At 39.5% G+C, this 11,255-nt stretch overlaps 1 protein-coding gene across 5 annotated transcripts in view; it reads right to left on the bottom strand.

Moving 5' to 3' along the window:
• The window catches only part of LOC102674706, a 43,779-nt gene continuing 32,524 nt past the window's right edge, over positions 1 to 11,255 (bottom strand). For 2 of the 5 annotated variants that reach the window (XM_006620799.2, XM_031512940.1), the window contains exons 4-17: positions 10,555 to 10,768; positions 9,685 to 9,819; positions 9,536 to 9,565; positions 8,814 to 8,895; positions 8,492 to 8,686; positions 8,262 to 8,402; positions 7,810 to 8,050; positions 6,657 to 7,325; positions 4,868 to 5,841; positions 3,766 to 4,574; positions 2,730 to 3,042; positions 2,231 to 2,480; positions 1,451 to 1,678; positions 1 to 664 (exon numbers count right to left, since the gene is read on the bottom strand). In XM_006620799.2, coding sequence (XP_006620862.1) covers positions 459 to 664; positions 1,451 to 1,678; positions 2,231 to 2,480; positions 2,730 to 3,042; positions 3,766 to 4,574; positions 4,868 to 5,841; positions 6,657 to 7,325; positions 7,810 to 8,050; positions 8,262 to 8,402; positions 8,492 to 8,686; positions 8,814 to 8,895; positions 9,536 to 9,565; positions 9,685 to 9,819; positions 10,555 to 10,768 — 4,487 coding nt within the window. In that variant the 3' untranslated portion in view covers positions 1 to 458. Of the gene's footprint in view, positions 665 to 1,450; positions 1,679 to 2,230; positions 2,481 to 2,729; positions 3,043 to 3,765; positions 4,575 to 4,867; positions 5,842 to 6,656; positions 7,326 to 7,809; positions 8,051 to 8,261; positions 8,403 to 8,491; positions 8,687 to 8,813; positions 8,896 to 9,535; positions 9,566 to 9,684; positions 9,820 to 10,443; positions 10,769 to 11,255 lie in introns of those variants that run through there. The other 3 variants (XM_006620801.2, XM_006620802.2, XM_006620800.2) reach the window with 3 other exon arrangements.

Below are 11,255 nucleotides of genomic sequence, written 5' to 3'. Positions count from 1 at the left end.
TTTTTTTTTTTTTTTTTTTTTTTATCGTGTAAAAACGTCGAATTGCCCCGCTCCCGATCGATCTAACGATCAGTGCGGATCGTTGGAAGAAGAGAAACGGAGCGAAGCGTCGCGGAGGAGGATCGATTAAATCGGTTCAAGGTTGGAGAAGCGGGGCAATTGTCGAGCAGGACGAGGGTTAATTTAATCCTAATGCGATCGAAGACGACACGGAGAGTTACGAGAATCCGCTCTCGATATTTTATTTTATTTTATCTATTTATTATTTTTCTTCTCCTTCTTCTTCTTCTTCTTCTTCTTTTTCTTTATCTCTCCCTGCTGCTAATAATTCGCTATTATTAGACTAGGTTTTTTTTTATTTTCTCTCTTCCTTGACTATCTTCTTCTTCTTTTCTTCTTTGTTTTCATTTTTCTATTTCTAACGATTCACTCTTTTGCGTTGCTAGGCAGTCCATTCCTTATCTGAAGTACTTCAGACCGGCGACCAGCAGGAACTTCTCGATGAAAAGCTCGGAATCGAGGACGGCGATGTGCGCGGCTCGGCCAATCAGCGCGTTAGCCGTAGCCGGCAACGCGTGGTGCACGTCGTACCTGACCAGACTCACCCCCGAGGAGGACATCACTGGGTAGAGGATGTTGTGCACCATTTCACGATATGCTGCGCCTGTAAAAAGGTTGAAAATTAATGATTTTTTTTGTGTTTTGTCGAAATATAAAATGTGGATCGATATTGATACTTTTAGCATCTTAAAGAATGATAAAACAGATAAATAATGATATAATTTTGAGTGATTATTGTAGGAAAAGGACAAGATATTTAGATATTTTTATATTTGTATCGATAAATTAAAAATGTTGGAATAACATACCGTATGATGAAAATAAGAACGAGGAATTCAATTTGCTACAGTTATATAATAAAATTTTATTATTTAATAAATATCGTTCAACGATGAATTTAATTATTTGAATATTTTTAAAGGATCAAACCTACATAGATACTTTATATTACTTTATATTAAAATTTAAATTGAGATAATACAATACAATACAATAATAAATAATTTTTGCATGAAAATCTATTGATTTCCTATTAATCAAAATGTAAAAATAAATTGGATAGAAAATTTCTTCAAATTAAATAATAATCTCCAAGAGATTAATCCCATCTCGAAAATAAATTTCATCTTCACGAATGATATCTACAAAATATGAGAAGAAATATAAGAAATCGCAATTCGGTTCCTCGACGTAAAGGTCCAATACATTTCTTCCTTTTCACAGAAGAATTTCTTTGATAAAAAAAGAGAGAGAGAGAGAGAGAAGACGAATAGGAATCTACGTAAGATTTCTCGATGGGAGCTTCTTTTATCCAACGATGTTCACTCGGGATTGACCATTCAATAAAATCGTATTATCGGGACATAAATGAAAAATAAACGTCGATTACCTTGATCGGTCGAATCCCGCACAGCGGCTTTGCACAGCTCTATACGAGCGGAATGAAGAGGCACGTATCGATCCTGCGCGCTACCGCACAGGAGGACGTGTTTGAACTTTTCGAGATTGCTCTTCTGGCTGAGGCGGAACATGAACGATCGTCTGACATCCGACGCGTCTTTCATGGCCAATTGTAACAACGAGCCGGATTTCTTCAGTTTCTGCATGAACCACATACCTGGACAGGATTTCATTACGAATATTTGAAAATATATCTGTGGTTTATGGATTTATTGATGATATTGCTTATCGTGTACAACTTTCTATTCAAAGTATTCTTCTAAGTAATTTTATCATTTAAATTGTGATCAAGCGAGATCAAAATTATAATTATAATAAAAATTATAAGTTTGAAATGGAACAAGTTTTACAGTTTTAATAATAATATGTTTTTTTATTATCGGTGTTACAATTGATATTCTATAAGAATTTTTAAATTTAATTTTTAAGGATCGATAAAAATTTGTAATACTAATATTAATATTTTGATGTTTCGTAGAATGAGAAAAAAAAAGAAAGGGAAAAGAAGAATAAGAGTGTTTCATCTACAATCTATTGTACTAAAAGATTCGTAAGTAGGAAAATAATTTTGATGGCAATATATCATCAATAATATCATTATATTATTCTTATATTTTTAATACACGTACGATTATTTTGATTTTAAAAAATGCTATAAAATTTTTTAAAAAATAAGAAACGATTCAAGATTTTAGATAATGCAGCTTACCTGCATTAACTAATCCACTGGTGTTATACAGTGTACCCAAGTGTGGACCGCTTAGGCTGAGAAAGGTATGTAAACGTGGAAGAAGCGGTCGTAATTGAGGCCGCGTCAGAGCGCTTCTTATGATGATGGTCCCTAAAGAATGTCCGATGAAGCTCACTTTCGTTGGATTCAGGCCCGATGTCTCAATGTGATGGAGAATCTCGGCTACCAATCGATCGGTCATCGTATCAAAATCCGAGAAAGTATCACCCTTTTCAACAAACATAAAAATAATATATAATAATTTATTCTGGTTCGCTTTTTGTGCAATCTTTCTATGCAAAAAAGGCACAAGTGTAATATCCTTTCCAAGTTTTTCTTTCAAAAGAATATAATAAAAAGCTTTCGATTTGCCATCCCCCCCTTTTGCTTCAATTGTTACCTCGACGAAAATCCTTTAAACGCGTGTAAAAGGACGAATAAACCGGAAATGAAAGGGATTCATTTTGAAAATCTTCACCTGATTTCTCTCGGACATTAAAAAATCTAGATGCGCCCCGGGAAGACTGAGTTCCAAGTACGTCTTGACCAAACGAAGATCAGCTGGATTGCCGTCGAGACCATGGACACAGATGATGAGGTGGGCACCTTCCGGCGAGAAGAGCCGATACTCGTTGCTGATGTGGAAGTACGGCATGGTCGAGGCCAGGGTTGGATAATCACTAAGAGGCACATTCGATCTTAGAGGTTTTACCGACGACGGGGTCAGGAAGTCACCATATCCAAAGGAATGGGCACGTTTATGGAAACGCAACTGCGCTTCCTTTCGTTCTCTAGAGAGGATAGGTAGACAAAGAGAAACTTAACTACGAAAAAACACAAATAGACAGACGAAAGCTATCGTCGAAACTCAAAGAAAGCGGGTCGAGTACAGCCTTGTGGATGTTTGCGAACAAAGGAGGAAGGAAACAGCGAAAATAATAATAATTGCACGATACTACTTGATAATTCTCTCGAAGAGTGAAAACGACAGGTGTTGGGAACGAAGGAGCTATTCAGAGGCCATAGGATTTTGACTGGTCGTAAATCTTTTCATATTTTTCCTAGCAAGTTGCAAGTGACTAATATTTGGGCAACGATGCGCGCTACTAAGTTCTCAGCAAAATTAATTGTAATACTGGTGAAGCATCAGGATATTCTATTCTAGAAAACACAAGTCGTTCTAAACTTTCTGAAATTAGATTTCGCATTGCATTTAATTCCTTCTTCTTATCTTATCGATACACCACGAATAAATTAGCAATTTGAAAAATTCGCAGCCTGCCAACGAATGCATACAATCTTCAGTATATTTTAAAAAATCTGTTTCCTCAACGATTCTGTCCAATAAGACTTCTCCAATATTAAAAACACATAGAAAGAATGAAATATTTTATTTTAAACAAGTTAATTATATACTGCAAACTGCAAACTTTTCAAAATACAAACGCACTCAACGAAATAACACTCAACGAAGTCCCACCCAAAACGTTTGAAACCACCAATCAACAACGCACCTGTATATCTTCCCCGAGAAACTCATCTGCCTCTTGAACTCCTCCTTGCACTTCTTGAAATTAATCGCCTCGTCCTGTGTCGATTGCAACATCTCCTTCCCCTCCTGATAACAATCCAAACAAATATCCCTGGCCCCGTACGGAGGATCTCTGCTCTCCCTCTCCCTCTCCCTCTCTCTATTCTTCTGAGGGCTGCAGGGGGCGGTTTTCGTCTGTTTCGGGCTCCTGACCGGTTTCACCGTTTCGTAAACGTGGTAAAGAGGATTGTCGATGATGGCAGGGGGATCGCGGAATTCCTCGGGGGGCGGTGGCTCGTCTTGGAACATCTTCGGCGGAGGGAGGCGCACCTCCTCGTACGAGTGCTCCTCCACGCTCTCCTTGGTCGGGGGTGGTCTCTCCTTCCTCGGCACGATTCTCGATAATTTCTGGCGAAGCTGCTCGCTCGACAGCTTCGCGTTCCTGCGCTGCTCCGAGCTCGACGTGTCCCCGCTGCTCACCCAACCGGAACACTCGGACGTCAGGTTGCTGGAGCTGGAGCTGGTTGTCGGGCTGCTTGGTCTGCTGGACGGCGGGCTGAGCGGGTTCGGAATGACGGGAAGATTGTTGCTAAGGCTGTCCTTGCTGTCGCGTATAGGCATGCAAGGCAATGAAACAGCGCTCCGTGGCACTACCACCTTGTTCTGCGCCACGGGCACGCTGGCGCATCTCAGTCTTTTCACGCTCGGCGCCGGGGCGCCCGCGCTCGATGTGTCGGAAGGCGTCGTGCCGTTCGTAGCCGGCGTCTCCATGGGAGATTTGATGGGCTCCACCTGCAGAAATGAACAGGATGATCAAGAAAATTAAAGCTTAAATTTCGAGAGCAGGTATCTTTTCCTCCTTGATGATTTTTGTGCGAATCTTATTTATGATATCCTCAATTCGGAAAATTCGTTTCTCTGCCATTTATAGATTGATTTTATAGATTTTATCGAGGTGTTTAAAATGATCAACGTGGAAATCTTTATAAGAATTGATATATAATAATCTTGGTTTTAGAATTTAATATATCTCTTTAAAGGATGAAAAAATTTGGAATTCGAATTTTTCGAATTGGTAATCGTACCTTCAAAATAATCTTATTATTATTCTCCACCTCCAGAACGTTCGTGGTAGGTACGGGAGGTGGGGGGCGATACTTGGGCAAAGGAGCGACAGCGGGGTCCTGATAAGCCGGAGGCGGTGGTGCCGGTTTCCTATTTCGATGGCTGCACTTCCTGCTCTCCTCAGTCGGATGATCTATGTCCAGCACAGGAGCTGAATGCGGCCTTCGACCGTGCTTGTCCTTCCTCTTCTCAGTCGCTCGATGCTGCTCCTTCTTCGGCTCCGACATCGCGGTCATCACCTTGTAGAACATCTCATTGGTCAATTCCTGCATTTTATTCTCCTCGTTCTGCTGCCTCCTGTGCTTCTCCTCCCCGGCGTAACACGGTGTCACGCCGTTTCGAGGCGACTTGACAGCAACCCTCTCCTCTCTTCTTCTCGGCCTTTCCCTCCGGAAGTCGCAATACTCGTTACGATCGACGTCGTCCACCAATCTCTCCGTGCTCTTCGGTCTTCTGGGCCTCTCTGCCTCCCCGTGTGTCCGTCCGCTGGTGCCGTTGGTGCGATAGAAGAACGAATCCGTGGTAGTCGACGTGTAATTCGACCTTTTGTAGAGAGGATCGACCATCATCGAGTGACTGCTAGGCAATCCATTTCCGCCATTCATCGAATCCTGGATCTCTCGGTTCCGTTGATTCAATCCTGAGCCGGTCTTCCCGATCGTGTGGTATCTACGAGACTCCAATCCGTTCGTTTGACTGTATTTGCCGCCCGTTTGATGAGTCTGTTTGCGTGAATTGCCACGATACGTCACCCTGTCCAGGGTAGCCGTGTGAAGAGGCTGTTGCTCTGGGAAGAAGGTGTCGCCATTGACGCTTGCCTTGTTAGAGAGGAAGTTGGTTTGATCGTTGGTAGTCGTGGATAATGGTTGGCGTGATGCTAGTCGATGGCTGCGTGGCTCTAGGCGAATTCTTCTTGTGTCCAGGGAATGATAATCTGTAAGAATGAAAGAATGCGTTCATCGTTGATTATTTATTTATTGAGTCTTGAGAATTATATTTCAGTAAAATAAGTAATTTGAAAGAAAAATTATAATGGTTACTTTGAAATATACGTTAATTTAAAGTTTTCTAAGAATTCTTTAAAATTTGTCAAGAAGAGGAGACGTAAAGAAGAAAGGACTTAAGCTATGTGATAAAAAAATACAAATTTTTTAAGTACATGTAAAAGTTGATCAAGTGGATGCAAATATAAATATAGTAATATAAGGAATGAGTTCTTTTAAAAATGAACCGTGTGTAGTAATCAAGAGTACAGAGGGAATTTTTAACGTAAATTCAGAGAGAATATACAAGAGAAGAGAGAGAATGCAAGGAATATGGAGGATTATAGAGAATCTACAACATATTAAAGGAACAGTATTTTTTTTGTTACATAGTATGTCAATATGCACACATAAATATAAAATTAATATAAAACATTGCAAACACAAAGTATTTTCTCGTGCAATATAAATGATTTCTCAGCTGACAATGGCATAACGTGTTGCATAAGATGATTTAATATTTAACATGAGCATTATATTATATGGTTATATTATATAAAGAATTTCGAATAATGCATCGATATAAATTATTATGACAATATATTATATAATAAATCTTTGGAAGTCATAAAAATCAATTATTCTATAATACATTCATTTTTGCATTAAACCATTACATCATTACTTGGAAATATTAATTGATACGAGTAAAAAAATTAAAGAAAAAGAAAGAAAAAAAAAGAAATATGAAAAACAATCATCCTACCTTCAGCAACATTGGGAGACTTATTCTCGTTCCAGCAGTCTGTCATCTGGCCATGGTCCATCGTTCCCAAACACGTGGGCACGGTGAGCGTTTGTTCGCACGATTTGTTCGACGGTCTGTAACCGGGCAACTGTCCACCAGGTGGCAGTTCGGGGAACATGGCCGCAAGGAGCGACGTGATCGAGGTGTTCTGAGGATCGGCCTGTTGCCCAGGTAGCACCAACATCTGCGTGGATTTGGCACGTGGCAAGGGGACGACCGGTGTCGATCCAAGGGATGGATTTGGCGCGGAGCAGGCTTGCTGGCCTGAAGGAGGGAAAAGCGTGCTACTGGACGGCGCTGTCGATCTTTGCCTTCCTCTCGAAGGAACTGTCGCTGGCGGTGTGACGTTTCGGTTTCCGCCTCTTTGTCTTGGAAACAATTGCGTGGACACCGATCGAGGAAGAGTCTTTGGCGAGGTTCTTGGTTGAACTGGTTGGGCGATATCCGGACCGAGTTGGTCCAAGGATTTGCTGTGCCTGGCAGGAAGCGTGGAGGGCGTGAGCGTCAGCCGGCCTTGGACAGATCCGATGTCCTGGGCTGCACCTTCGCTCCTTGGCGACCAAATGCCCATGGATCGAGACTCGAGAATCGCTGCGATTCCGCAACTGCAGTCGTCTATACCGGGAACTGGAAAGATGTTTCAATTCATAATTGAAGACTAACGGTAGGTAAAAGATAGGTTTAGGGATTGTGCAATGTAGTAGATTTTTAAAGATTTTTTTCATCGCGAATATTTGAATCGTGATTCAAAGAAGAGAAGAAATGTTAAGTGTTTAAAGATTGGAGATGATATTTTATATTTTATATTTTATTTAACATATACGTAATAATAGATTCAACGTTAAAAATCACACATTTTTAGTGCCATTTTTAGTTACCAGTCATTTCTTATAATTGTCAAAGAGTTAAAGAGAAAACTTTTTCTTTATTTTTACGAATAAAAATTAAATAATATTTCCAGAACAGCAATAGAAAATCTTAAATCCAATTGATAAAAGATTTATTATTATTAGTGTTATGAATAATTTACGAATTTTTCGTACAGAAAGATTGTAGCCATTTCTGGCACAATCAGATATCGAGCTCATCTCTTTTCTCCGCACACACTTACCGCTGTTTCTGTGCCTCTGTTTCATATCCACGTACTGATCCTCGAAGATCAAAGGCAGGGAATGAAGATCTCCGTCCAATTCCGGACAATGCACTGGCAATGGAGGCAAAGAAGCGAGATATCGCGATCTTCGTGCAGCCTCGCTCACTGCCTGATACGACTGATAATTCGCGTCGTAACAACCCCACGCAGATGTCCTGGGATTCTCCAACACGAAGAAACCTTCCGCGAAACGTTTCACCTATTTGAATTTATTGAAAACAATAATTTAAATATTTTTTCTTTGAAGAGATTTAATATCTCTTCAAAATCATCAATGTGACTTAATCGAAAAAAAAAAAATATTTCAAATATTTTTGGAATATTTTCACACGAAATTATTTTTATCGCGCTTATAAAATCAAAAGACATCGGAAAATTAAGAAAAATAATATAGAAGAATCATGTTGTACCCTCAATTGATGATGGACCCTCGCAAGGTGCTGATGAACGGCTTCACGCCCTGAGAACACCTCCAGAAAGTGTTGCCAAAGAACGATATTTTGTGCGCAGAGTTGAGCGATATCCGTTTCCTCCGTGTCCATCATCTGCAACTGTATATGCGCAAATTTTTACCAAAGAAAGAATTCGAAAAGGGACGAGAAAAAGATGATTCCCTATCTTCCGATATCGGAGAACCGACCTTGGTAATTTCTTTGTGCGTGTTCTGAGCGAGCTCGAGCGCCCTTTGCTGGCAAGAAGGTAGCAACCGCGCTAAATCGGCCAAGTCGTTGAGCAAAGATTCCCTTGCGGCCAAAAGTAACCTGATTACTTCCTGTTGAACCAGTTTCGCGTGTTGGATTCTCGTGGCCGAGCCGACGCATCTCGTCGTCGTTTCCTATAACGATTATGAATTTCTCGTTCGATATATTTTTTTCTTTTTTTTCTCCCTCTCACGAGTGTGTGTCACGACGAGTGAAATCGATTGGGATAGGTTGAATGAAGCCAAGCTCGTGTAAACTCACGATATTTCCTAACTGGGCATTGTTGTCTCCGTTCGCTGCAGACTGTTTAAATTGCAGCCACGGCTTCCCTCCACGCGGCGCGCTGCAAGCATATTAGCCAGTTAATTATCTACCCGCGATGTTAATTGAAACACAATCGAACCAGTGGCCAGTCGGGCGGAATGGAATTTTTCGATTAAAGCGATTAAAGGATTGGACGTGATTTAGATTCGTAATTCGGTTTTAACTTTTCGATCCTGGATTTTTTTTTAACAAATTTGATTTTCAATCGAATTTAATAAAAAAAGTAATTGTGGAATTAAGTATCATCTTGGGATGGGATCGAATGGAATTGAATGGAATGGGAATATAAATTTTTTCCACGCATTCTTTTCTTGATAATTATCATTACACAGAATATAATTCAATTTAGATTATAAATTTGGTAATTTATTACAATGTAAATTTATCTTTTATTATTTTAAAAATAATTAATTTATTATTATCTTTAATAATTTGATATTAAAACTTGAGTCATCGCACAGAAATCAAATTGAAACCAATTCCGTCATACATTTCGACGATTTCAAAATTTAAAATTTCTCAGAAAGTTAGATTTCTGAGTGATATAAAAATATAAGAATTTAAAAAATCGAGGGAAAAAATGATTTAAAAATTCCCATATAATCGATAATCTCATCGATATTTTCGTTATAAGATATATGCGCATATTACAAACTTACCAGCTCTGCACATAATGAAGTATGCTCTTCCTACGCATAACACAGAAACACGATCAAACGAGCATATAGACAGAGAGAGAAAAAAAAGATTTCCATAATTAACAAACGTGTAAACAAGAAGCGGAAGAAGATTTCAACTTGATACCGACTTGATGTAGGGTTGATGAAGGGCCACGAGGCAGGCATGGATCGTGATGGAGACTGCGGCAAGATGAAAGTAATCGAAGAGCACCGGCAAATGATAGTGAAGTCCCTTCGTGGGCGCGAAATTCAGCTGCAACGCCCTACAAAGCGAAAAGCAAACGAAACTTCGTCAAATCTTCAAGATGGAACACGAAAGGCCAAGATTATCGATCTATTATTAGACTTGTGAGAAAAATCTGAGCGAATATTTTACCTTTTCCTAATGAGAATGATATTTGGAATCATCTTATCTTTGTTACAATTTAATGGTAACGTAATTGTGATAATTGGAAATGAATATGGATTTATTAGAATTCAAAAGGAAAAGAGAAAAATAAAGAGAAGAGCACATTCAGAATCATCAAAGTTTTTCTAGAGCCTTAGATACGAAGATAAATATACAGAAATATACAGAATAATTAAACCAAGCCAGGACAGAGGCTATTTTCAAAATAATCCTAATCCTCTGTTGGAACAAAAAGTTATAATATTTTGACATCAATATCAATAACATTAATATTTCACTTAATATTTCAAAATAATAATAAAGAAGAATTTTACATCGAAAGAATGGTTTCTGGATGTTAAAAATTATTTTCAAAAGCTAAAAAAAAATTCCAAGCCATCGATTATCAAGTGATGACACGTAGATGACGTATCTCTCCTATCTTTCCCTTTATTTCCCCTCCAATTCTTACGTTACAAACTAAAAAACTCTCTCTCACGGTTCTTCCATAACGCTTGCAGTAATCTCCCTTCCAGAAACCGCAATCTGTTTCCCAAGCCTCACGCTCGGCCGATCGCCGCGTTTCTATGGGGCCAAGACGTTGCCTCACCTAGAGGACACGCAGGCCATGTTCCCAGGCTGCGTTGGCTCGCTGAACCATAGCTCGACGCCGAGATTGAAGTGGGTTCGGGAAAGCACCTCCTCGATCTTGTGACTGTGCACGAGCACGTGAGCACGGAATAGGACCGAGGTGCCGAGTGTCACCTCCTCGTTTCTGTAGAGAATCTGAAAACGCTTGCTCGTCCCTGGCGCCTCCAATGAGTCTGGGAACAATAAAATTTGATATCTTCACAAATATGTTATCATTCAAAAAAAAAAAAAAAAATTATCGCGCGTGATTTATGAATTTTCTCAGTTATACAATCGAAATCGTCTTATGATTATCGCGAATTTAAAAATGGATTTATAAATTGGATGGAAATCAATTTATACCACTTTTTAGATCACATATCTCGACGTGCTTCTTTTTTAGAACAATAATAAGCGTCTCGAGGAACGTGAGAATGTCGAAGTCTCGTCCACAGAATTTTTCATTTCTATCGAGTAAGATTTTTAATACGAATGCGTGAACATTCGGGCTTTTGGTTTTGGTCTCATTCGTACGTCTCTAGAAGAGAAACGGTCTGAGTGTATGGCGTACAATGAAGCGCGATACAAACGATCGAGAGAACTTTCTAACGCTATCAAGTGTGGCTCGGTTTGAACTAGTTTGAAATTCTCGTTGTCTAACTCTCGGCGGGGCGAATTCAA

This window comes from Apis dorsata, unplaced genomic scaffold (assembly GCF_000469605.1).
Source record: "Apis dorsata unplaced genomic scaffold, Apis dorsata 1.3 scaffold_530, whole genome shotgun sequence".
In the NCBI taxonomy this organism is placed as follows: domain Eukaryota; kingdom Metazoa; phylum Arthropoda; class Insecta; order Hymenoptera; family Apidae; genus Apis; species Apis dorsata.
Note: the sequence above shows the minus strand (reverse complement) of the source record. Positions and strands in the feature narration are given on the sequence as shown.